Source organism: Halichoerus grypus, chromosome 6 (assembly GCF_964656455.1).
Source record: "Halichoerus grypus chromosome 6, mHalGry1.hap1.1, whole genome shotgun sequence".
Lineage (NCBI taxonomy): Eukaryota > Metazoa > Chordata > Mammalia > Carnivora > Phocidae > Halichoerus > Halichoerus grypus.
In genome coordinates, this window is record NC_135717.1 from 122,960,206 (window position 1) to 122,986,796 (window position 26,591).

Below are 26,591 nucleotides of genomic sequence, written 5' to 3' on the forward strand. Positions count from 1 at the left end.
GGGTGGCAAGGGAGGCAGAGTGTGCCCGGTGACTGCCCACATGAACGACAGCAGGGTCAGGAAGCCGCTCCCATTTCTGGATGGGTTTTTTAAACCCGCTTTTATTAATTAATTGTAAGTAATACAAATATTCCAAAAATATAAACAGACACTTAATGGCGTCCTACATTTCAAGTTTTTGAATACAACAAATTTATCAAACCATGAATCTGGAAGCAAGGTCGTCAGAGTCCCATAGCCCAGTCACAGTGGGAAGCAGATCCCCTGCCCTCCAAATGGCATCTTGAGGGGGAAAGTGGCAGGACGTGGAATGTGTCAAACTCGGGATAGCTATAAGCAAAGCTCATGGGGCCCAAAGAGGAGGGTCTGCTCCGGGGGCAAGCCCTACAGCAGGGCAAGGGACAGCGGGTCACACCCCTGCCTTCCCTCCTCTGCTTGAATGCAAATACTTATTGGCATTTAAAAAGGAAAAAAAAAAAAAAAAAAGACAAAACTAACCCCATTTTACAAAAAGTAACCGAGGAACAACAACGGTAACCAACTGAAGACCTGAAGGTGAAAGGGGGCTTACCTTCCACAGACACTCGGCCTGACTGGGACATGGGGTTCAGGCCAGCCTTACGTGGGGGCTGCTGTCCTGAATGAGGCCTCAGGAATAGGGCAGGGGCAGCAGATCTGAATGGGACCCATCTCCCAGGGAATGACTGCCCTTATAGACTTCCCATGCTTTTAGCATAAAGATGCTTCTGGGCCACTGTTCACAGAGGTGAGTTTATATACTTACAAAATGGTCAAAATCTTTGGGAGGCAGGAGGGAACTAAACAGAAGGTCCCGGGTTAACTGAAGGCAAATTTACTCAACCTCTCTACAGTCAAGGACCCACGGGCCTAACAGAGCGTCCCCTCTACAATGTGCAGAGTGGAAACTCTCCCCTTGACCGTTTCCAGACTGGTCCTGTGTCCCAAGCTCCCCCTATGAGAGGGACACGAACATCAGGCTTTTGATTTAGAAGCCCAATCAGAGAGACACACTGTGTCCCTGAAGAGGCACCTTGAAGAACTGAAGCTGGCCGGCGGGCAGATTCTGGGCATGGCTTGAGTTGGGGCTGACCAGGCACAGTGGCCTACTGCCTCCTGAGGACAGCCCCCCACAGGAAGGGCTGATGGGAAGCCCCAGAACAGATCCTGGGCTAAACTGCTTCCCTCCCAAGCTTGCCCTCCTCCAAAACGGGAGTCTGGCCGGATTCCTCTGAGGAGTAAGTTTGGCAATCATCACTCGCCCCTAACACACTGTGAAACTGGAAACCAGACAGCAAATAATGACTTCAGGCTGGCTCTGGTCCACATGGATGGACCCTGTTTAGGTTTATTTGGCCGAGTTCCTTCTCCACCCAAGGCGGGAGAAGGGGGAAAGAGGGAATAGGATATTCCTGCTGAGGACCTGCGGGTTGGCAGGGCAGGGTTCTGCCAGGAACAAGGCCTAGAGAGCAGGGGTTTCACGCAGAAGCAGCAGGGACGCCCCCCACCGAGATATCCTGGGCCCTGGTCACGAGTCGCACTCGGAGCATTTGGAGGAGCCTGACAGGAAAGGGGGTGGCACAGGCTCTTCCTTCACCGGGAAAAACATGGGAGACCCAAAGGAGGGCAGAAAGGGTCCTAGAACTGGATCAGCTTAGCGCCTCTTATTGCTTATTTAGTCAGAAAAGCTTGGCTGGGCCCAGGTGGCAGATTTGGCCCAGAGGCTAACCCTTAGGGTGGGGCTAGGGAGAGAGGCCCCTTCCAGGGTATTAGGCTAGAGGCCTAGACAGGGCCTTGGAATCAGAAGCTCCCATTTCCCCTCGGAGGCACGGAGGCACCGTTCCTGGCTAGCACCGGAGCCCTCCTCCTTTACCTGTAGGGCCCCAGGGGCACCAGGGAATGGTACTGGGGGAAATGACCACACGTGCTTCGGGGACTCTGTTCCACTTCTGTGACACCATTGGGAAAGACAAGGCCATACAACCTTGGGACAAGGAGGGGAGGTGGTACCACAAGCTAGAGAAAGATGCCAGTCAGCCCACTACCTCTCAGAACACCACAATGCCGCTCCACCACCTGCCAATTCCTCGGGCTGGACCAGTGTGTGGACATTGAAAAGGATAATAGGGATGAGTCCTGAGTGTGTGTGGGGGGGTGTCCTCACACCTGAAGCGACTCACAAATCCTTTGTGACCCCTGCCTCCAGGGAAAGCAGAGATGGGGAGAGGAACTGCCTCCCGCCCCAGAAGGAGAGAGGGAGGGAGGGAGGGAGGGAGGGAGAAGAGGAGAGAACCCCAGCCAGCCCCAGGGGAGGCCATAATTAAGGCAGTGATGCTGGGGCGGGGCTCCCTTTTGGGGGGCCCTCGTGCTCCCAAGTACAGCAGCACTTCCCCTTTTCCATCCTCAGGAAACTTCCATCTTGTGGCAATTTTTGAAAGCATTCACTACGAAACTCTGAAAGCGAGAGACACGCAAAGCGCAGGTGTGGAAAGGGCTCGCTCACACCCGCTCCGGGAGGCAGGACGCATGTGCATTAGGGTGGCAAAGGAAAGGATGAGGACGCCCATTGCCCTGAGCCCAGGAAAAGCAGGAGCGCCTCTGAGGCCCTGGAGCAGAAAAGCAACAGCGCGGGAGGACCAGACACGAGCAGGGCGTGAGAAGCACAGGCCAGGCCCTGGGGGAGACAACAGGAACGAGCCCTGCCCAAGAAACAGGAGGGGCCGGGCTCGGAGCGCCCTTCCTGGACTTTGGAACAGAAGTGCTCGCACCAGCACCAGCAGAGAATCCCTGAAGAGCAGACTTAGGGACCCAGTCCCATGCTCAGCTCACCTACAAGCCAAGGGGACACACACACTCATGGTTTGGGGGTTTTCTTCCTCCTTGCACCACCAGGGCCTCCCACATTCATCTCAGGCCTGGGACTGCAGCTTTGTCAGAAACAGAACAGGCCCAACACTTCGTGTTTAGAAAGAGAATTTTAAAACAGAGTCCAAAGAACGGAAATGTTATTTGTCCTCTTCCAGGGCAGGGAGAAGACCTCCTTCCCCCCAGGTTCAAGACTATGGCTAGGTGGTGAGGAAGGCAGGCCCGGCGCCCAGGCCGTGGGGAGACACAGACGGGGCCCATGCCAGGCACTCGACTGGAGGCAAGGGCAGCCCTCAGACCACAGGACGTGATGGCCGCTGGGGCTGCTGGTTCTGGAAACAAGCTCTCATCTTTCCAGAAATGTCGTTCGGTCTGCAGTAGCTGGCTGGAGAAAGGGTTCAGAAAGGGGTGTGCCCGGGACACCTGAAGGCAGCCTCTGATGGCCCTTTCTCCTCGGCATGAGCCTTGTAACCCCGAGGAAAGGCCATGGGTTTGGCAACAGAGCCCTCGACAGTTTCCGTCCCTACCGGCTCGGGTGTTCTCAGGGTGACTGGTGAGGAGGCAGACTAACTTGGGGAGTCTCGATCTCAGTTTCTCCCTCCACCTGAACACTTACATCCTGGGGCCACAGTTCAGGGCGAGACACACAGACACAGACAGACAGACACACACACACTCACATTTGGGAACCCAACTCAGGGAGCAGGCAGCTCTGGGTGTCGTTGGTCTGATATGTGCCCACTTCGCATCTATCCTGTCCTAAAGCCCTTTCCAATCACTTCTTTTCCAGGCCCCATTTGGTGAGATGCTCCAGCTTCTGCTCCATCAGGCTGATCATAAAGGCACAGTGTAGGAAAGTCCCCTACTGGGAGGGCCATTGCTCGGAAGCAGGGAAGGCTAAGGGGCCCGCAGCTGCCCAAGGCTGGTGTAGACATCCTCTGCTCCGCTCAGCTCCTCAAAGATGGGGATCAGGTTCAGCAGCTCAGTGTCTGCCATGTCATCAAACCAAGACTGCACGGGCACCTGGGACGGGGAAAAGGCAGCGTCAATCTCCTGACTGCCAGTTCTTCCCTCCCTTGCGCCAGAGCCCCAGGAGGCTGGCGGGGGGCAGCTGGGTGGTACGCTCTTCTGGAGAAGCCCGAGATTCCACGGCCCACCCCCCTCTTCCCCCCGTGGGGTAGGGGCTCCCCAGGCCCTGCAGGGTGGGTGTGTCTGGACCCCTCACCGCATTCTCTGGGTGGAAGATGTAAGAGGCGGGCGAGTTGTCCAGAATGAGGGTTTTCCTCAGGTCCCTTCCCAGGCGGCTGAGGTCCTTGACATAGCAGCCCTGGTGGAACACGCAGGACTCCCGGAACAGGCGGGCCCGGAACACACCACACCTGTCCAGCAGATCTGTCACCGGGTCAGCGTACTAGGAGCAGAGAAGATGCTTTTGTCCCGAGGCAGTCCTGGCTCCCCCCCAGGCTGCCCACAGACCAGCAAGGAGCTGCTGGCCCCCTTGGCCCCCGCCATCGCTCTTGCTTCCTTACCCCCCTCCCGCCCTCAGGTACCTTGGCCAGGCTGGCAGTGAAGAGCACACATTCAAAGAGTTCCCCCATTCGTCTCAGGAACTCATCCACGTAAGGCCTCTTGAGCACATACACCTGAGGCAAAGCAGAGAGGCCTGTTGGAGGCACCCCCGTGAGGGGGACGCACGCAGCAGGGGTCACTGTCCCCACCTCTACACAGCAGGGTCAGCGGGGTCGCCCCTTACTCTGCCAGGCCCCTATACCCTGGGAACCTTCTGCCCCCCAGACCGGGACTCTGCTATCTCCTCACGGGGCTTCTGCGGGCCTGGCGGCCCACCCGTGACCCGGCTAAGGAAGAAACGCATGCGCCGCGTCCCAGAAGCCATCTCGGTTTCAGGTGGCGAACCAGCAGCTGCCTCCAGAAACAAGTAATCAAGAATAGGCCTCACAGACGGAAACAGCCTATCCTGGATTACTTGAATCCAGCCACAGCCTCTGTGGGAGCTTCCTGTCCTTGGCTCTGGCGGGGCAGTGTCCAGGTCACCATCAGGCAAGGTCGCGGACACTTGTGAAAGCTCACGCCCTCACACGGCTTCTCTGAAATGCGCCGGGGAGAAGTGACTCGTGCCCTCGGTGACTGGGGGTCAGACTGCCCGTCTTGCTCCCGTGCCCACCGCTCCAGCCAGCCCCCCCGACACTCAGTCCACCTCTCACGACCTTGCACATTTTGGCCTCGAAAGTTCGTCGGCTACATGCCGCTCACCGCTCGGCGTTCTGCCGCCTCCCTTCCTCCGGGATCTCTCCCAGCCAGCCTCGAGGCTACGAGGCTACGAGAAGCATTCCTTCAAAGCTCGTTATCCACGTCACTCCCTGCTCAACGAGCACGTGCCTGCCATGCCTCTCCCTCCTTGGCGGTGGCCTCAGCTGGCCACCAACTCGCCAGACCCCCGGTGGCTCTGCAGCAGGAATCCTCCGCTCCAAGGAGCCACAGCTTGGCTCTCTTGCTTGCTGTGCCACTTCTCAACCTCCAACAGCTCCCTCCCTCTTCCTGGCTGTTCATCAAGCTTGGCATCCCCTCCCCCTCTCTGCTGCAAACCCGCCTGCTGCAGGTAGCCGCCCCCCAATCTTAATCTCAGCCCTTTTCCCGAGGCACTCTCCTTTCTCCCTGTCAATCAGGAGTTCACTGTGCGCATCTGCCTGTTTGAAAACATGCCTCCTCTTCCCTCTGCAGGTTTTGTACGTCTCCATAACCTCAGCCGGATGGAAAGGGCAGCTGGGCAGTCGCTGGGCAGTCCAGGGCCAAGCCTGGTTCTGAGGAGGGGCTGCGCTGGGCCTGATGTCGCCTCAGATGGGAGGGCCGGTGGTGTTGGGGACGAAAGCTTCGAAGGGACACAGGATAGTGGTGACTCCTCAGGGAAGCCTCAATCCCCACATTCCCTACAAGTAACTTGTCTATTCCACCGGGCCATGCGAACAGTTTCAGGGCTACCAGGGCCTTGTTCCCGATGGTCCCCGACTCTCAGGCCTGCTGGCAGGCAGCTTCTGGGCAAGCATTTGGAGTAAATGCTTTTTTGCTATCAACACTGCGTGATCCTGGACTGAGCAGGTTACGCAGGGCCAGAGGCTGAGCTGACCTGGATTTAAGTGCTCTCTGATAGCATTTCCTGAGGCGGAATCCAGGGCAGGGACCTAAGGGGAGGGGAAGGGGAGAAGTTTCACAGAGGATGGGATGCCGGGGCCGGGGAGGAAGAAATCCACTAGCTAGACGGAGTGGGTGGGCATGGGGAGGAGAGAAAACAGGCAGAGACACCAGGGCTTCAGGATTCGAGAAAACACAATCATTTAACAGCGCTGGCCACCTTGGCCGGGAGGTGGTGTTCAGTAAATGACAGCTATTACTCTTATTGAGTCATATTTAAACAGCTTGGCTGCAAAGCAAAAAAGGATGACAGCTAGAGGGGATGAGAGGCTGAATTGTTCTTAAGATCAGAAAGCCCTGAGTGCAAGAGGTACCAATAAAGGAGAGGCTGAAGTTGCAGGAGAGGGCCCCACGGACGGAGCGCATCGGCGGGCGGAGGGGCCCGAGGCCTCGGGGCTGGCTGTGGCCTGGCAGGCAGCTCACCTGGTGCGTGGTCCCCTCAATCTCTACAGGCACTATGAAGTCGGCATTGTTGATTGGCTGGAAGGAAGAAAAGTTAATGAGGTCAGCATGGTGGGAAGCAGACAAGAAGCCCCTGCCACAGCCACGGCGCTGTCCCCTGGGAGGGCTGGGGAGGAACAGATCTCAGAGACTCCAGGAAGCTCATCCCACCACCCCACTAAGGAGCACAATATCCCCTCCTAGTTTTCCCTCCTTCCCACCACCCCCAATTCTGCCTGAGCTGTTTCAGGGCCTTCCTGAGTTAACAGACATCCTGACAGAATGGAGGCAGGCAAGGTGCAAGGCTGATGCAAACCCTCTCACAGGCCTGCCCTGCCCAGAGCCCTGGCGGCTCTCTGGGCTACGTGACTAGGGGCAGACGAAGAGTGTGGGCAGTGACTGGGGGGAGCAGGGATTCCTACTCCACAATCTTCAGTGTGGCCCAAATGCCAGAGGCGCCCCAGCCCGCCCTCAGCTTCAGGCTGCCCCCGAGCACCTCCAGTTAGGCACACAAGGCAGCCGGAGATGCGGGTAGGAAGAACTCCCGATGTGGAGCTACCTTAAAGGAGCTGTGCACGAGGGTTTCATCCAAGTCAATGACCACGCAGATCCTTCCTTGATCTTCCTCTGTCACCTCTGGGAGCAGGCAGGTCCCCGGGATCTGAAACCAGAGCCAGACTGCTGAGGCCTGCCACCAAGAAAGCCCAAGCGTTCTCCTCAGCAGAACTCTGGGAAGGACCGGGGTCACTGCAAGACACAGAAGACCCCCAACTTCAACCCAGAAGAGGCGCCCTTTGAAGGCCAAGAGGTAGAGAAAGAGAGTTGGCTCCTCAGCTCCAGCCTCCCACTGGACTATGAAGTGATCTGGACGTTGAGCTGCAGGCCGGGGCTGGTGTGGGATGGAGGTCAGCTATGCCCCCCAAAATCTAACGCCCTGCAGCGAGTGGGCCCTCAGCAAATATCTGGGACAAATGGCTTCCCAAGGCGGCGCCAGCCAGGCACTGCGAAATGAGGGCGTCACCCGACATGACCATAGGTCTGGGGCTTCTGAACATGTACCCGGTCCAAGTCACATACCTGATAAAATTGGTACTGGAGACAGTGGAGCAGATCCGACTGTTGGAGAAAAGGAGGCAGTCAGTGCCCACCAGCCAAAGCCGTCCCAGCTCAAGCCCACTGCTTCTGCCTCAGGCCCAGAGGGTCATTTTCTCCGCAAAACCCCAGCCCCCTGGAAGGTTCTGACATAAAACAGAGACTTTTTTTTTTTTTTTTTAAGTAGGTTCTCTGCCCAACGTGGGGCTTGAACTCGTGACCCTGAGATCGAGAGTCTCATGCTCTACCGATTGAGCCAGCCAGGTGCCCCAAAAATGACTTTTCCTAAGAGCTGGACAGGAAAGGGGAAAGGCCAGAGGTGCTTTCGACATCAGGTTTGATGAAGGATGGAGAAGGCGGTGTCTGTTCTCAGCTGTCACTGCCTCTCTAGTGGACAAAACTGAGGAACAGGGAACTCCAGTAGCTGATGCGGGGACACGGAATCAGAGGCAGAACCCAAATAAGAACTCCTCACTGTGCTGTGTTTTCTAGACACTCTTTTGGGGGGGGTACATAGTGGGGGGGGACACAGTGGGGGGAGGGTGCTGAGCCCCTATAAAACATCACACATGCCAATGTGAACCCACACTGTGAGCCCTAAAACGTGAGCGGTAGTGCAGTACAGAGAGGTCAGAAGGCTTCCCTGGCCTTTCGCTAGTAATAAAAATATTAGGGTTGTAAAAAGTGATACGTGTTCTTAATGGAAACCCTGAAGAAAAACGAAAATCCTAGCATTTAGAAAAGCTTAATGTTGGCATTTTAGTGTATTTCCTTTAAGCCTGTTGTAGCAGCTTTTCCCCCCATAATATGTAATTTCACATTCTGCTTTTCAACTTGATGTTGCAACTCAATACTTTCCCGTGTTATCGTGAACTTTGTAAAAATCAATTGCTAAGTAATACTGTCATATTGCACTTTATTTACTGATTTCCCCCTACTGGATAATGCACTGATGCACATGTCTTCAGCCTGGTTTTGAGAGAGGAAAAGGAGAGCTCGACCTTGGTGTTTCCAAAAGAAGTAACCAACGGCTTTGGGGGCAGATGGGGTTTTGGTCTGGGCTGTCCCCACCCTTGAAATGCCAGACATACCTTCTGCTTGTTGTAAGGCTCAAAGACACCCACACATTTCCCAATGTCCCCCCCCCCCCCCGCCCAGGACAGGTGAGAGGGCTGGAGGAGGGTATCGAGAGTGTGGCATAATTTTAATTCCTTGCTTCCTGGGAAGTCAAGTAACTCGGAAGACAGCTTTGCATAGGACAGGACCAACAACAAACACAGCAGATAAGCCACAGAGCTTGGAGCTCAAACTCTATTAGCCATTAACTCTCCGGGGACTACAGAGACCCTCTGGATCTGTTTCCAGGCGTGTAAGTGGGAATATTCTGTGAACCTCCCTGCGTGGCTGCTATATGGATCACAAAGACAATATATGCAAAGCGCCTTGCACAGTTCCTGGAACCCGGAAGGGTCTGGACTGCAGGGGCCCTCAGAAACTACAGAGAGCCACATGGCCCATATCACAATGGAAGCCAGGAGAAAGGAGATGGACAATGCAGGCAAGACAGAGGAGAGGCCTCTGAGCCAGAGAGCTTTGAGACTTCAGGGCCGACCACCCTGCCCACATGCCACAGCTGCAGGGGCCCCCACCAGCAGCCCCCCCCTTGCCGGCGCCACACCACCCTCTTCTAGCTACCTTAGCAATGGTGTTGGCCTCCTCCTTGTATGCGGAGAGCTCAGTGGAGGAGCTTGACTGGCCAACATGCTGGGTGCGAAAACAGCAGAAAAAGGCCTTGAAGATGTTCCGTCCACGGGGTTTCTTAGGAGAGGACTTGGAGACCAGGCCTAGAGCAGAGGGAATGATGATGCATTAGCTACAGGGCCCGTCTGGCCACAGGTACCCTGGGCCCACCTCCCTCCAGTCTGTAAGCCCCACCAGGGCACAGAGCAGGTGCTCGGTGGAGCACCAAATACAGTCCACAGTGAAGGGCGCAGCTTTATTCCAACACCTCTCACAGCTGAAGCAGCAGGAATGCCCACTCTCTGGTTTGGGAAATGAGGTGCAGAGAAGCTGATCTTACTTTCACGGCAGGGGAGAGGTACTCAAAGATGGGGCCGGGTATAGAATCCAGGGGTCCCGCCACTCCGGTAGCATGCCGAAGGTCCCCTCAACAGTAAAAGTTACCAAGGCCACCCCCCGCCCCCCGACCAGCCCTAGCTGGTTCTCTTCTTCGCAGAAGGACTAGTTGTTCTAGACAAGGGAGACACCTAGGCCCCTTCGAGTCCGTGGAGCTGCGGTTCTGTCCGGGGTCTGCGGCAGCAGAGCTGAGGCCAGGCCGGGGACAACAGACGGGAAAACAGACAGCTGCAGCCCCGAGGCAGAAGCTACACCCTGCCCCCCTCCCCTGGCCGTGGTCCTTCCTCCTCTCTCCCCTCGCGGGCACGAGGCCGGACCCGCAGGCCACAGGCACGCCAACCCCTTGGGGAACACACCTGGTGTGGGGTTCTAGGCCGATGGCCCGGCTTCTGGACTGCAGCCGCTCCTTCCTGCCTTGGTAGTTCAGGCTTTGGAAATACGAAGCCATGTGAATCGGAGGCTTGGCAAGGCAGCCCCAGAAAAGCCAAGCTGGACAAACGGCTGCGGCCATTACAGGAGCAACCAGAAACGGACTTCAGAATATCTTTCCAGTGCCCTTCTTTTTTTTTTTTTTTTAACAGAAACTGTTCTGGCAACTGTTGAGCAAGTGTCGGGAAAAGCAGTGGGGCCCTCGGCCAGGAGGTGGCGCCGCGTCACTGCGGCCGGACGGTCCCCAGCCACAGGTCTCCGCCCGGGCGGGAGGGGCCCGAGGCTTAAACCCAGCCCACTTCACCTTACAACACGGGCGTACCACTGTGCAGGAAATAGAAAATAAATCTGGAAACACCTGTCCCTGTGGGGGTCAAAAAGGCAAAGAGAATGTGGCACCCAGGACGACTTTCCTTGAGTTGTTCCCTTTAGGAAGGGAAGGGGGAGGCAATGCGATGGGACCCACCCAGGATCTGTCCTCAGAGCACAGAGGCCCTTGCAAAGAGTTGGGGAGAGGGTCATTTAATACCTAGGTGCGGGCTGCCTGTACCCGAGTGGGGGAGAGAAAACCAGACTCTATGCGCCACGGCCAAGGGTGAGGAAATGGCCGCCGAGCGGCAGGCAGCAGCGCCCAGGCCAGCCCACTCAGCTCTGACTCAACAGCAGCAGAGGGCTTCCTGCCGGTGCGGGCTGCCACCCCTGGGCTTCAGAGCTCGCTCCCTCCCTGGGTGAGGCCTGACCCCCTGACACTGGGATGACCATTAGAAACCTTTCAGTAAGGGATCAGGCCTCCCCAGCAATTAGCCTACAAACCCGGGTATCGCTCTTGAGCTCTTGGCCCCGGTGGAAGAACCAAGATTTCCAGGGACTGGGGCTTTTGTCACAAACCAAGAAGATGCATGGGGGAGGGGGCTCCCCTCCCCGCCGGCAAGGCCCCTGCATTAAAGAGACAAACCTCAGAGCGGAGCCCAGCGCCTAAAGAGCAGGATGAGAGGCTCCTTGGACTTTTCCCGACTCTTAATAAATCCATGCAGCAATCAGAGGCAAAGGGCAGCTTTTCCACCTGCCTGTATGGCCCACATTCAATTCCGAGCCAGGGGACACAAGCAGACGCTGACACAAAGCTCCAAGACCAAAGCTGAACCATCACTTTTCCTTTGGTTTATGGTTTCTTCACGCAGAACCACAATCAGAGGCTTAACCCAGGCATGGAGCCTTTCTTAAAAGGCCACACAGCCCGGGCCTTTCCTGAAGAGAGGCCGTCAAGAACGCACTCAGCATCTTAGTGACAGACGCTGTGAAGGCTAAGTAATCCTGAGAGGCAGGGGGGTGAAAGGGGCAGCTGGCTGGGGCCACAGAGAGGCCTCGCTGGTGCCCACGGCGGGAGGCCCAACAGGCAGATGCACTCCAGCCTTAGACACAGAGCTCGGCCGGGTGGGGGTGGGGGCTCCTCAGCTTGGTTTGGACTCAGCAGGGGATGAAGGTCTTCTCAAAAACACAATGTAACCAGGCAGCCCCTGGGCCTCAGAGACCACAAATGCCTCGACCTTGGGGGCAGGTGCTCTGAGCAGAGCACAGAGCTGCGGCGCCTGGGGAGGGTCCCCCAGGCCCACAGCAGCAAGGTCAATACCCCACATGTCCTTGTGCTGGGGCCCCACTTCCCTCAGTCCTTCTCCAGGCTGTCTGTCCTCCTTACCTTTATGAACACTGCCTCTGAGAATCTATCACAGCCTCTTTAGCCTCCCCTCAACATGGCTGCCTCCTGATGGGCAATGGCCTCGGCTGAGAACATTCACCAGCCTCTGGCCCTGTGTAGAGCAGGTGCTCTGTGACTGACTGGCCGAGGGAGTGACTCTGAGAACTCCAGGGCCCTGTCACTCGCACAGAGCCAGGACCCGGGGAAGCCTTCACTGGTGTGCAACAGCCCAGAAGAGGGAGAAACAGAAAAGCCTCCTTTATGTGACGACGGGAGGGTGGGCACTGAAGGAGCTGAGCACCCGCGGCAAGGCACTCAGTCTTTCTGGGCCTCAGTCACGCTTCCTGGGAACCGAGGCCGTGCCAGCCCTGTGTTACAACACCTGACATCATCACCTCACTTAATCCTCACCACAGACCCGTCTGTAGCCACAAATGCCCCACTTTACAGAAGGGAAACCAAAGCTAGCTGCTCGAGGTCGCACCGGGATGACAGCAGAGGCAGGACTTGAGCCTAGATCTGATCCGCCTGAACCCAGAGCCAGAGCTCTTACCCACTACCCACCCCGATGGGCTCAGGGGCATCAAGGACATTTATTCCTACAGCACCAGGGAGGTGGTGGGGCACTCTCAGTCTCTTAGAATGTCTGTTCTCCTCCTCTCTAGGCTAGGATGCTGAAGGACTAGTTTGGAGCCCAGCCCCCTTCTTAGGCAGACCATGAAAGGTGCAAGGGGTGAAATAGTACAAGGCTCTGCGACTCCACTCCAGGGCCTGCTTCACCCCCATCCCAGCCCCGCACCTGCTGTGGCTGACAGATACCTCTGGGAAATCACGAGGACAATGGGGGAGGGGGTAGGGAAGGGGCTAGAGACAGGAGCTTTGGCCCAAGACCTGCTTTGTTCAGTGGGTTTCAGGGTGAGGGGGAGCACTCATCAGAGTGGGATCTGAAACTTGTGTCAAAGAGCCTTTCAAAGGGCTCCTTTCAGCCAGCACTCAGTACTGTGTCCCCGACAGCCAGGTGCAGGCCACCCCTAAGCCCTCCGTGTAGGATGGGGAGGAGCACTGGCCCCCCTCCCAGGACAGGAACACCAGGCACAAGAGGATTTACAGGCCTTTGGGCACTTCGTTGCCCACGGTCTCCCAACCAGGGAGGGCAGGATTCCAGTGGGTGCCATGTAGCCCCATAACCAGCTGCTCTCCCTCCTGCATCCCTCCTGCTGCCCGCGCTTTGTGGGCACCCCTCCTCTCCTGCCCAGCTGCTGATGTGCACCTGCTCCCTCTGCGCCAAACATCTGGTTTGGGGCCGAGTGTCAGAGAGGACCAGCACAGACCTAATGAGGGGCGCTCGGCTTCAGAAGACAGTGCGCAGGTGGCTGAGAACAAGGAAGCCAGGCCACTCCTCCAGTTCACCGCTGCAAGGCTTCCTGCCAAGGCAGGGCGTGAAGAGGGGGCGGAACACGGGAGGTGCGCCCTGCTCGAGGGTCCCCTGGGCTGGGGGCCGGCCTCTGCCAGTTACTGACTCCGACACACAGCCTCCCGGAGCCTTGGTTTCCTCGCCCACTAGCTGGGCCAACACCAAGACCTCACTCCGGAATGGAGGGATAAACAAGGCTTGCTGTTGGCACGGTAAGGTGCGGTGGCAACTGCAGCCAAGTGCCGCGCTCGCTTGAGTTTCTAAGGGGAGATGACCCCTCGTTAGCAACACTGGACCTCGCTGTACGAGGCCAGCAACAGGAGGTCGGGGGCCCTCCCACCCCCAGCACGTGGTTGAAGCTCAAGAAGAGGAGCCGTGAGAAAGGTGCCAAAGGAACTCTGATCACGAGCAGGTTTTAGAAAAGTCAAAACCACTCCTATATACCTACTTCCAAACCCACTAGGGAAGTTGTTCTCCAGCTTGCAAGCACCCTGGCTAATATTCTGCAAAAAACAGGAAAGCAGGTGAGGCTGTTCCACTTGAGATGAACAGTGCCCTCTCCCCTTCTGTCCACCACTGCTGCCCCCAAGAAGCACCAGATGGGGACGCTATTTACTCAGAAGCTCCTGTGTGTACAGGTCTGCGTGCGCGCACGTACATGTACACACACACACACACACACACACACACGCACGCACGCACCCCCCCCCCCAGACGGGGACTGGCTTTGCCAGGACACCACTATTTTTAACCTTCTTCTGAAGGTCAGGTTCAGATATCACTGTTGCCAACAACACAGCTTCGTGTCCCAGCAAAGGAACTCCTCACACATCCGCCTGGGAGGCGGCAGAAGGCAAGCGCTCAGGCAATCGGATTTTAACAAGCCCATTCACGTAGAAGGATGCTTTCTTGGTTCCCTCAGAAGTACCTCTTTCCCCACCATTTCCCATCCCCCCATAGCAAAGGATTTAGTCTGGCTATCACTATAAAATGGCCTCTCTGAGGGGCCTCCCTCCCCCGAGCTATTGGAGGAAGGAGAGTATTTGGAGCATTTCCGGCCCTTCTTGGCCAGCTGCCTGGGCCCTGCAGCCAAGGCACGTCGGATTGGGGCTCCCCACAGAGAGGAGTCCTCCCAGGTCCACAGCAAGGGGCATCTGGGCCTTGGCTAAGGGTAGGCCCTGAAGTGCCAGGTGGACGGAAGGGCTCCTTGGACCAGCAGGTGAGTCGGCAGGGGAACAAGAGGCTGAGAGATGCCTAGACATCCCCCACACAGAAAAGACTAGAAACAATGGGGAGGGTACACCAGTTCCCACAATGCCCAACTGCTGACACTGTTCTCTTCAGGTGACAAGGCAGACAGGGCCTCACTCAGCTCAGCACCAGCTCCCAAAATTCCAAAAGCAGCTGTGAATCTGACGGTGCGGACTTTTAAAAGTGGTTTTAGCCATGCTGTTTAGCTCACACTGGCCCCTTCTATACTGGGGCCCTCCTTGCGGCCAGCATCCAAGCTGTTTTACTTGTGCGGTGTCTCCTGATAGTCCCCCTTCCCTGGGCAGGAGGGCTCCCTGCATCTCCCTTTCTTCTAAGACAGGAGGGCTTTTCTCAGTCCTGGGTCCTAAATGCAGCCTGTAGGGCGGCGGAGGGGGTTACAGGTCACTAACTACCTGCCTCCTGCCCTTTCCCTGCCCCCTCAGCAATCTGGTCACTGATCTCAACACAGGGCCTCAATTTTAGGGATGTTCCTTCAAGAAGGACTGCTTTGGGAGCAGGGGATTCCTGGCAACTTCTAAAACATGATCAAGATACTCTCTATCAATCAGCCTTTATACAAGTTATTGCCAAAACACCCTCCTAGGTCGCACTAACATACTTTAAAATCCTACTTCAAGGCACCTGGGTGGCGCAGTCGGTTAAGTGACAGACTCTTGGTTTCAGCTCAGGTCGTGATCTGGTCCTGAGATCAAGCCCCATGTCCGGCTCCGTGCTCAGCATGGAGTCAGCTTGAGATTCTCTTCCTCTGCCCCTCCTGCTCGTGCTCTCTCTCTCTCTAATAAATAAATAAATCTTTAAAAAAACCCCAAAATCATACTTCAGAAACATGCTGGGGTGGGGGCAGGGCTCCCAGAAGCAGCAACAGGTCCTGGACTAGGGACGGAGGGGCCGTTTCCTCACACAAGTGTCACCAGCAGGCTCAGCCCCCAACCCCATGCCAGAGGGCTCTCAGTGGATGTCAGGAAGTGATCGATGGCCCATGGTGGCAGCTGAGACAGACAAGAGATACCATCTAGGAGAACCCGAAGGGCTGGATCCTGTTCTTGCCTCTGCCGGAGGCCTCGCCCCGTGCACGCCAGCGAGGGCAGAGATGTCATTGTGGGGGACTAGAAACCACACCTGCCCACCTCGAGCCTCCCTCTCCCCAGGAGGAGGTGCTGAGCAGGCCCCTGCTGGAGGCTGGGAGGCTAAGAGAAACCTGCCAGGCAGGACACGAACACCTTCTTGGTGGCTGTTTCGGCCCTTGCTTTGGCTCTCTGGCTGACTTCTGGAATGCTTGATTTGGTGAAAAGCCATGAAGACTCCAGTGCCTCTTTCCCCTCCAGCTACGTAAGCCCGCTTTTGGGGACATGTGCACGAGGGAGATGCAGAAAGAGCAGTGAAGGCACAGGACAAAGGGACCCTCAGCCACCTCTCCTCCAACCAGTGAACGATAGAGTGGTTACACAAAGCACCACAGACTTGGGTTTAAATCCTGCCTCTGCCACATATAAGGTGTGTGGCCTTGGGCCTCAGTCTCCTCACCTGTAAAATGGGAAGACTAACATTACCTATCCCACAGAGCTGGGAGAATTATAAGGAGCTTAGGGTATGTCCTGGCTCTAGTGTCAGCTGCTAGTCATTAAGTACAAGGTACTTTCATAACCTCATCTCCGTCTCAATCTCAAAATGTTCACACTGGAGGAGACCACAGAGATTTCTTCTCATTCCACAGGCCGCAGAGGTAGTGGCAGGCCAAGCCTGGGAGCCGGCCTTTTCTGGGACTCCACAAAAACCAACTGCAGTCTGTCTCTGTCACACACACACACACACACACACACACACACACTCTCACACTCTCTCTCTCTCTCTCTCTCTCTCTCTCTGAGGCTGGCCAACCAGTTCCATCTTCCTCTAGTGGCTGGCCTCTGCAGGACTGGAAGGAGTCTGTCCTACCTCCACGGAAACTCACCGGCTCCTGCCACACCCCTCAGCTTCACCTGGGATCAGCCAACCAGTGCGTACACTTGAGAAAGCACTGAGGTACAAGTCAAGCAACCCAGCTCTTGCCCCACTTCGGTCTCTCCAACAGCTTTGTGGTCTCACCTAAGGTACAACCTCTCTGAGGCTCAGTTTCCTCACAGGTTAATGGGAAAAGGTCTTAGTGTAGACTAAGTGTTGATTTGGTGAAAAGCCATGAAGACCACTACAGGGTCCCTTACAAGGTGGCTTCAGGTTACCTTAAAAAAGTGGGGACGCACAACGCAAATGAGAGGCCATGCAGGTCATGCTTAGGGCTTGACTCTGGAGTCTGAGTCCCGGCTGACACTAACTAGCCACGTAGCCTTGGACAAGGCATTTCAGCTCTTAGCTGAGATTTTCCTTATCTGTGAAGCAGAGATTAATTCCTATCTCACAGGTCAGTGTGAGGATTAAGTGAGATACTAGATATAAAAAGCTAGGAACAGTATCTGGCCCATGGTCAGTGCTCTATAGTCTGTGATCATTACTGGGTGAGAATCATTACTCTGTCCGTTCACACTCAGAAAACTTTAGGACTCCCCTTTAGGAGCCACAGGCTCTTTAACAAAACAGCAAAACTGGATCCCTCCAGGGGACTCTTCCTGCTCAGGGCTAAGCAGGCAGCTGGGGCCACTGCTGTGTTTACCTGGCTCTTCTCCAGGGACACTTGTCAGAATCATAGGGAGCATTTGGAACACACACATGCCCGGCCCACCTGCTCATGCTCTGATTCGACAGGACCCAGGTGGGGTCTATATTTTTAGTAAGTGTCACAGGAGATCCTGATGTGTGTCCCTGGCTGAGGGCCAACACCTAAGGGTTGCCAGTGGTCCTTGACTAACCCTTCCAGGACCGGATTCAGCCAATGTCCCCTTGGTCCCTTTCCCCACCATATCTCACTGGCTCAGTGTTTCTGCATGTCCCAGAGGACTTGTACCCTAGGGCCTGGTTTTCCTTTCTAGGAGTACTTGCTCTCTCTATCACTGAGTCAAAAGACCCAAGCCTGCTATCTCTTCTTACAGGCCCCTGTTCCTGTGAAGGAGGCGCCCCAGCCCCATTCTGCTATGGAAACCGAAGAGCTGGGATCTACCACACTGGGAAGTCATTTCCACAAGCCTGTGTTAGGCGATTTGAGCCTTCCCATGAATCTGCTTGGCTCTCACTGGGAATGGGGCCACACTTGTTCCTTGAGAACAGTGCGGGTGGGGAAGAGCAAATTCTACAGGATGAAAAAGCTATTCATATGTCAAGAGATTTAAAAAAAAAGTATAGAATAAAAAGAGAGTAAGAGCAAAGTCTGATTTTTAGGGGGCAGAGCGGAGGACTAGGTGCACCTAGAAAGGGAAAGGAAATGTCAGGAGGTCTACTCAGAGATCAGGTTCAAGGATAACCCCTAGAATAGCTGACCCATAAAACAGGACATACACAGCTCCTGCCTAGAGGGAGGCTGGGTGCTCCCTGGAGTACCCATTCTGTAACAACAGACCCGGTGCAGGCACACGGACCTGAAAGGGCTGGGCACTTTGCTGGACAAAGGAACCCTGTTCTACCTGGCCTCTGGTCCAGAGAGGCTTCCAGTTCTAAGTCAATTTCTCCACTTTGATTTCTACCAGTTCCTTCGTTAAGAGTTACATGTTAATGAGCTCATCTATATCCCAGTTGGCAACCATGCCTCCATTTCAGAAGCGGGAGGGGATCATGTCAGGGCCACACCCAGTCCCATGACCCCGAGACAAGTGAGTTAATTCTGTGCTTCACAAGCAAGCTGGCCCAGGACAGGATGAAAAGCAATTTAATGCTGCTTCTGTGCTTTCTCAGTGTTGTACCCCAAAACCACAGCAGCAAAGACACAGCTTAAGAACATCTATTTCTCTTCAAAACCCTAGTTTTTTATTTCTCTCCTTGTTACTAGAATTCCCTAAAAGAAATGTGACTCTCACTGGGTCCATTAACTCTCAAAGCAAACGTGGCCAGGGCGAGAAAGTGGCACGTAGCTGTCTCAAGCGTTCATTACATCCATTTCTGAGAGGCTGGGCAACTGCTCAGAAGGTTTAGACTTCAGAGACTCTTCCTAGGAGGTGCACGGCCCCCTGGCCTCCTCCCACCCCCAGATGCCCAGACGCCAGCGGAGCGGCAAATGCCCCAAGGCGCACGCTGCTCGCAGGAGTGCAGATAAAACCCCATCCCAAGTCACACTGGCACAAAGAAGGGGTCTGTGCAGCAAGCCTGCCTGTGGGCCTCAGAGGCTGATCCTTCCAGAAGGCCCAAGCCCCCGCATCAGTGTCCCCTCTGACCCCCAGCCACCTGTCTTTAACAATAAAACCCACATGACCCCGCGCTGTTTGCACTGTGTCCTTGGGGGAAAGGAGGAGGAACTAAGGAGCGGTGGTCTAGCAGTGTAAAAAAAGAAGAGCATTAACATTTCTCAATCACCTCCTAAGTATGAGGCATTATAGAAGCGGAAATATCAATATTCCTATTTTACAGAGAAGTCACTCCAAGCACTAACATGATTTGTGAAGTCTCCCTGCCGATAGGAAAAGTAGGGATGTGCACCCAGGCCTGAAGCAACTAACTTTGCTCCTGGAACAATTCTTTGAAGTAACAATGAGCACTTCAGCTGCTGCCCAGCCTAGCCCGGCCGGACCCTCCACCCCTTCCCATTTCACCCAAACACCAAACTTCCCAAGATGGCACTAAAGTGGGCAGGAAGCCTAAATTACCCAAAAGTGGGCAGGAAGAAGAGGCAGGGAGACACATCTGCACGTACACATGCATACGTTTACACGCCGTCTCTCCTTTCTCTTCTCGTCCACTGCTACAAGTTCATTCTCCGTGGAAAGGCAGCAACGCACCCTGGCTAGAGGTGGGACTTCTACAGGGGCCGCACCGTTTCAACAAAGTCCACCATCATAACGGATGTGGAGGGCCCCGCGGAGGATGAAACGGCCTCTCCACTGCCAGTTTCTGTAAGACCCCGATAGCTGACGAGGAGACAGGACCCCACCACCGGTGCCAGCTCTGTGGGGCTCCCCCCCCAACCCCCCCCCCCCCGCCCTTCCAAAGCCCTGCTCCGCTGGAAGCCCCGAAAGTCAAAGGCAGCAGAAGCATCAGCTCCCCGCCTCCTCGGGATGGTAGAAATTCACCAACTTTGTTGCTGAGTTAGCAGCACTCTCCTGGGGTTTCCTGAGGGAGCAAACCCAGCCTCTACGTCACCACACAGGCGCCTACCCCACTCCAAGATGGAGGGAAAACGCCAAAGGAGACTTGGCGGGGAGCCTCAGAGCCACAAAGAGGCCAAGACTGAGCTTGGGCAGGGAGAGGAGAGGAGCCAGCTATGAACGTGCACCCTGGGCCCACAAAGAGCCAACTAGGAAGAAAGCCCCAACAACACTTGTCCTACGCGAGGGCCCTTCCTACAACTACAATGAAAGGTGTTGAGCTTTTTCGTGAGGGAATAAGGCAGAACGTCTCTGCGAGAAAGCGAGAGCTAGAAAAGCTCGCCATCGTCCTAATTCTGAGGGCTGGTCAGCCACTCGCACCTGTGCGGTTTCACATGCGAGAAGCCCACTCACCGCATGGTCCTCTCTCCCTGAGAGGAGGGGCCGTCAGGGCTCATGGAAGACAAAAAAGGTCCTGACTCCCCCACAGGACCGGCGGGTCACAACGAGCTCTGAAAGAGGCTGCCTCCACCCTCTCATCTCACACAGGGAGGTTACAGGGTTGGTCCTGTTTCCTCGGCTTCCCCCCATCTAACTCCAAAGCCCGGGGCACGGCCTCCCAGCAATGGGGCTACACTCTCCTATGCGGCTGTAATAAATGGCCATTCTCTGGCCAAACTGATATTAACTTTTCTTTTCTACTTTTGATGTTACACACAACCCTGTCCTCGCTGTACCAGGAAGCCATTTCACCCATCTGTCTGGGAAGATGATCCAATTTTGGTCCTTTTATCATCAATGCTTTCAGTAACTTTGTTCTATTTCCCTTACTGTAATTACTTTTGAATCATCAACACACCCAGCCAGCCTTAAAGCTCCAAGAACTGAATGCTAAAAAGAAAAAACAAAAACAAAAACAAAAACAAAACCCCAAGAGCCCTGCAATGGCAAACGACTTCACTAAAAAGCCACCCAAGCTGGGAGCAGCAATTTGTTTGTTTGTTTTCTAGAAATTGACCTGTTAATAAACTGCATCACACCCCTTCCCCTTTTTCCAAAGGGAGGCAGGCAGGGGAGAGAGATGGGATGCTGGGGAGGTGGGGGGGCGGCAGCAAGGAACTCCTAAAGGAGATCATTAAAACATCTACTCCCCACCCCCGCTTAAAACAAAAAAAAAAAAGGTTGCAGGATTTGTAAATAATGAGAGACTCAGAAAGTTGGCTTGCTGGTTGCCCAAGCAGCCCAGGAAAATAGTTATGTCTTCTCCAGAATGCAGTCAAATTACATGGAGAGAGAGAGACCCATGGCTGCTGGCTTGAGAATTCAGATTCCTCCAGGGAGAAGTCTGAAGGACAAACCACACACAAAAAAGAAAACAAAAAACGTAACTCCAACAAAATCCAACCAACATCAGCAACAGAACACTGTCAAGAAGTCAGCTGCTCTGCTTCCTGCTGTCATCTCTTCTGTTCCCCGCCACTGGCCCTGGTGGCTGAAACTTCCAGCTCCGATATGTAAGCTGCCCCTTCAGCAGTCCTGCTCTCTCTCACTCCTGGGGTGATCCCCTCACCAGGAAGGCACCCTCCAGAGCCTCTGCAAGAGGAGGACCAGAGCAGGGAAGCACAGGATGGTTCTTCCCACTTGTCATTACAGGGAGCCCTCTGGAATCCTTCCACACCCAAATCTCTTCACTTCTGGCTCCCTCCTGGAGTCCTTTCCTGGGATGAGATTGGGAATAGGCAGGAGTGAAGTTCTCAACACAGAAAGCCTCCCCTCTTCAGGCCTCAGCACAGCTGGGCGGCCAGCAGAGGTAAAGTTGCCCCCAGGGGGTCACACAGCCTTGTTAGTGATGCAGCCAGGAGCGCAGGGCACAGGGAGCAGGGGCTTTCTGGGGGCTGGGATCCAATCAGGCAAAGCTCTCCCCCTCCTCAGGGCAAGCTTATTTAAGGAAGGACCAACAATGCAGGAAGCATACAGTGCTCCTCCACCCCATTCCACTCCAGCAATTAGGGAAAGGCTGACACCAGCAGCTCAGCTTGCACCTAGGCAAGTTGAGGGAGCTACTTGGGACTGTGAACCCCAGGAATAAGTGACCTGCTGCCTACTGTTTCCAAACAGGGGGATGTGGGTGACCCCGAGGACCCGCAGCTGGCCTAGGTCTAGGCCTCAATACGTTCAACTGCAGTACTTAGCCCTGCACGTCCTATTCTGGGTGGTCGAGAGAAGGGCAGGAACGCTCCGGATTTGGTATGATGAGCGTGCGCTCCCCAGTCGCAGGGCCAAGTGGCCCCAGTCCGGGGAAGTTCTCCAGAAAAAAAACCCAAAAACCAAAACCAAAACCAACAGACAAAAACACAACAAAAAAAACGACGCTAGTCCTTACTCCCCGAGGAAAATTCTGTCCGCTATTTTAGACACATTCCTCAAGGCTCGAGGAGGAACGTGGGGGAGGGGAAAAAAGAGTTTCGGGGCTTCGAGTGACCAAACTAAGAGAGACTGCACCCTCGGGCAGCGACCTTTCCCCGCCCTCCGGAGAGGCCTCGGCCTCGCCCCGCTCCTGTCCCCAAGACCACCCCAGAGAGGGCCCGCGACCCCCTAGCGTCTCCACCTGACCCTCAGGAAGGCGGGGGCCGCGAGCTGCTGCCCACGGAGAACTCGCACTTTTTCGCTGCGCGATTCAGAAACACGCCGGGTCTGATGCCATCCGGCGAATTATGTAACCAGGGACACCGCTCCCGGGCTAAACAAACGCGGCTCTGTGTGTGCAGCCGCGGCCCCGGGGAAGCGCACCGGGGCAGGGAGGGGCTCCGGCCAGGCCTCGGGGTCGGGCTCGTAGGCTCAGCGAACGCGGCAGCAGGCAGCCGGGCCGGAGCGCCGAGCCGCCGAGGTCCCGGGCCCAGGGCAGGGCCACGGGCGGGCCAGTCGGGTCCCGCAGGCTCGGCCCCTCCCCCACCGCGGCCGCCCCCGCCTCCGGGCGGTGAACTTGGTCCCAAGTCCCGCAGGACGCCGTCACCGCCCGCGGCCAGAGCGACCTCGGGCTGGGCGGGGGCACTGGGAAGTGCTGGACTCTCCAGTTCCCGCTCCATTCCAGCTCGGGACCCTTCCGTCCTCCTCCCCACCCCTCTCCCCCACGGCCCTGGGGCGGCTGCGCGCCGTCGTGTGGGAAAGTGACGACCCCACCTCCCAACTCGGGAGGGGGACGGACGCGGGTGACTCGCGCTTCCAGCGCTACTCCTCAGTCTCTGCGTACGGGGGGAGGGGGTGCAGGACGGGGTGACAGCTGCGCGATGACGCCCCTCCCCCTCGGGCGCCAGGAGCCCGGGCCCCGCGCAGCCCCATCAGGGGTCTGAGTGCGGACAGAGACGCGGGGGCGGATGGACTAGGGAGTCGGGTCGGAATCGCCGGCTCTGATCCCCAGGAGGTCAGGGACCCGGACTCGGGTTGCGGGCTGTGCTAGCCCCCCACCCGGCCGGGGGCGACGCAAAGTTTTGGGAAGTTGCTGCCCCTACCTTGCTTGGTGAGCACCAGGGCGTCTTCCCTCCGCGCCTGGGTGATGATGGAGCCGTGTTCCATCTAACAATCCCGCGGGCCCGGGCTGGCTGGGCGGGAGGACCGGCGGGCGCGCAGGCTGGGCTGGGCTGGGGGGCCTGGGCGGGGGCCCGCTCCGGCTCCGGCTCCCGAGACTCGGACTCCCACAGCTGTTCACATCCCTGCTCTCGTTTCCTCCCTGGGCCGGGAAGGGAGGCGGCCTGTACGGAGGGCAGGCGGCCCGGGCAGCGGCTCCCCCGGGTGCCCCCGGCCCCGATCCCCCGGCAGCAGCTCCGGGCTCCTCAGTTTGGGTCCAACATGGAGAATCCGGAGCGAAAACAAGAGGAGGAAATGGGACACGGGGCGGTTTCCAGGCTCCCCCCTCCCCTCCGTACTCCGGATAAACAACCCGCGGCTGCAGCGCCCACCCCCGCGCGCCTCCCGGCCCCCGACCCGGCCTCTCCACGGCCCGCCAGCGCCTCCCTCTCCAGAGCACGGTCCTAGGCCCCAGGACCCTCCACCCGTGAGCGGCCGGGGCTGCGGAACATCCGGAGCTTTGCTATTTTGTTACGGAAAAAGCGAATCCCCGAGGGGGGTGGGGTGGCGGGCGGGCAGGCTGGCGGGGGAGACTTGAAACCGCTCCTGCGCTCCGATTGGCCCTCTCGGAGAAAAGAGGCGTGGCCCCTCCTTACTATGCGGTGCGAGGACCCAACAACATTCCAGTCGCTACGGCCACGCCCCCGGGCCCCTCCCCCCTAGCCCGGCTGAGGCCTCCCAGTCTCCTCGGCCACACCCCCTTCCCAACTACTTAAAAAGACACTCCAAAGCTCACGTTTCCCTACTCGGGCTGGTGTGTTCACGTCTGTGCGTCGCTTCTCGGGTAAGGTGGAATGGTTCCGCCCTTCGGGTAACCAGGGCAAGCCGCGAATCTTAACCCAGGTCCGGCCAGGATGGGAGGGTTCGGGGCAGTTTTCTTACTTCCTGCTTGGCCCTCGAATCGTGGACCCCCAGTTTCACATAAAAGTACAACCATTGAATCTCGAAAGGGATGTGGGTGGGAGGCGGACTTGGGACCCCAGAGTATCAGAACTGGAACTGACCTCGGGACTGTCTGACCTATAGTTCAAATGAGACCTGAGTCGCAGGGCTTTGCTCAAAGCCACTCACTCATTCCCATTCAGGGCTTACCTCCTCCCCGCCCCCTTCCCCTATCGTCCCAGCTTCAGATTAGATGGATAGAGGTCTCTTAGGGAAGAGCTTTTGCTCGGCTGACTCAGTGCTGCCCTCCCTCTTTGCTCTTAGGCCTCAGGCACCCTGCCCTGGCTATGTATGGCTCCTGGACTTTTCAAGGCTTTAGGTGAGGGATATCCACACACACATTTGCTCCCAACAAGTGAGAGCTCCAGAAAGGCAAGTTTCAGCTCAATATCAGGCCCTTTCCAGTGAGCTACATCTGTCCACAGGTGACATGGGCTGTTCAAGGCTAGCAGGAGTGATGTAGGGTGACTGCACCAGGTGACTTCTGAGCTACTTCCAACCCTAATAGTCAATGATTTAATGGAACTCACCTACCAAGGAAGGGTCTTCCAGAGGGTCAGGACTTCTCTGGTCCCCAGCAAGTGGGAGCAGCTGATGGCCTTCCCTCTGCAGTTTGCATTGCCCAACTTACACCAGGCCTCACTGGGGGGGGTGTAGGACAAGTAGGTCACATCTTAAATCGCCAGGTACCATCAAATAACTGTCCCCCCACGGTCCCTCCTTCATGAGGACAGGTGAGGTTGTGATGTGTATCAGCCTGTGTGCCTTAATAGTGCTCATGCGTGCCTGGTTCTTCTGTTCCTACACACACATACACAAAACCTTTTTATATAACACCATATTAATGGAAATGCTGTTTTTCCAAAATGAAAGCTGTTACAGAAGATCTGAATGGTGCTTATGTAACTTTAAAAACTGAGTTTGGGTACATCTTAATTCATTAACGGAAGGGGAAAGGGAGGAGTTCTTTTTTCTTTTTTTTAAGATTATTTGAGATCGAGAGAGAAAGAGCACACGAGCAGGGTGAGGAGCAGAGGAGAGGGACAAGCAGACTCCGTGCTGAGTTTGGAGCCTGACACAGGGGCTCTGTCTCACGACCCTGAGATCGTGACCTGAGCCAAGATCAAGAGTGGAACACTTAATGGGACACTTCACTAAGGGAGCCACCCAGGCGCCCCAGGGAGGCGTTCTTACATATTTATCTCCCCTCATTATTAAAAGATCACTAAACCAATAGGATTCTTAAAGGTAAATCTTCAGTAGTCAGGGTGTGGGGGGCCCTTTTTGGGCCCTGCCCCCTGCCCCTTTGCAAGGTAGTTGGGTTGGGACGGCAGGAGGAAGAGTGCAGGCAGGAGCTGAGAATTGAGGATTGAGAGACACCTGCTACCCCCAACTCTGTAGCGGTGGGCAGGACACTCCATCTCTCTAGGCTTCTATTTCCTCATCCATGGAGACTGTCCCTCCCCCATTTATAGTTTACAAAATACTTTCACATACACTCTCTATCTCATTTAATCTCTCATCTCCTTGAGACTGACAGAGCAATTTTATGCCCATTTTGTCAACAAGGAAACGGTCTGGAAAGGTTAATTGACTTACCTAAGGTCTCTCACAAGCTTATTAAGAGGAGGAAGCAGGACTAGAATTTGTCTTTAGACTTTCAAGACTAGAACTCTTGAACCTTTACCATAGTTCCTTTCCTATGTATAGAATGGAGGAAATATACTAGAACCTAGTCCCTATCTTTTCTTGCTAAGAAGGCTAATTGCATCACCTCCTCTGGGAAGCCCTCCCAGATACCCAGTCTCACATTAGGGCTTTAAAGCCTCCTACACACTCTCTTAAAGCACTTAACATTTTGCCCTGCAACTGACAGTTTGCTTACCAGCTTCCCAACCAGAAGATGGATTGAGATTATTGAGACTAATGAATTATGTATTATTTATTAGTGTGTCTCTTGTACCTAGCGTGTTGCCTGCCACAGGGCAGGCAGCCTTATGTGTTTGCTGTATGAGTCTTGACTCTGTGTCTTAACCAGTGCTCTTTTGTCCAGGACTTCAGAGACCCACAGCAAGAAGCACATTTTATATTGTAAGATAACTAAAACAAGTTTCGTGGGACAGTATTTACCCTTGCTATGTACATGCACTCTGATATTTTCTTTTTTGAGTACAAGCTTTTTTTTTTTTTTTTTAAGATTTATTTATTCGAGGGAGAGAAAGAGAGAGGCAGGGCATGCATGTGTGTGTGGGTGGGGGGTGGGGAGTGGGGGCAGAGGAGAGACCCTTCAAGC

At 55.6% G+C, this 26,591-nt stretch overlaps 1 protein-coding gene and 1 long non-coding RNA gene across 3 annotated transcripts in view; one reads left to right on the plus strand and one right to left on the minus strand.

Moving 5' to 3' along the window:
* Positions 1 to 68: 68 nt before the first annotated feature.
* CTDSP2 (CTD small phosphatase 2) lies at positions 69 to 23,652 on the minus strand. The gene is made up of 8 exons (XM_036077998.2): positions 23,242 to 23,652; positions 9,319 to 9,467; positions 7,609 to 7,647; positions 7,091 to 7,192; positions 6,514 to 6,570; positions 4,434 to 4,526; positions 4,109 to 4,294; positions 69 to 3,906 (listed from the first exon to the last, which is right to left on the minus strand). The coding sequence occupies exons 1-8, from the start codon at positions 23,303 to 23,305 to the stop codon at positions 3,781 to 3,783; spliced, it is 816 nt and encodes a 271-aa protein (XP_035933891.1). The 5' UTR covers positions 23,306 to 23,652; the 3' UTR covers positions 69 to 3,780.
* A 227-nt stretch (positions 23,653 to 23,879) lies between these two features.
* LOC118526621 (uncharacterized) overlaps positions 23,880 to 26,591 on the plus strand; it is a 49,263-nt gene continuing 46,551 nt past the window's right edge. For both annotated transcript variants that reach the window (XR_013449240.1, XR_004912698.2), the window contains exon 1: positions 23,880 to 24,140. This is a non-coding gene — a long non-coding RNA (uncharacterized LOC118526621). The remainder of the gene's footprint in view (positions 24,141 to 26,591) is intronic.

What these genes read in the sequence shown, in the direction of transcription:
- CTDSP2 (XM_036077998.2), bottom strand. Translation starts at nt 23,305, where the DNA reads ATGGAACACGGCTCCATCATCACCCAGGCGCGGAGGGAAGACGCCCTG. An exon ending in CCTGGTGCTCACCAAGCAAG is followed by an intron (nt 9,468 to 23,241) that starts GTAGGGGCAGCA and finishes CCTCTGCTCTAG; the next exon opens with GCCTGGTCTCCAAGTCCTCT. An exon ending in TCTTCCACCCAGAGAATGCG is followed by an intron (nt 3,907 to 4,108) that starts GTGAGGGGTCCA and finishes TCCCCGTCCCAG; the next exon opens with GTGCCCGTGCAGTCTTGGTT.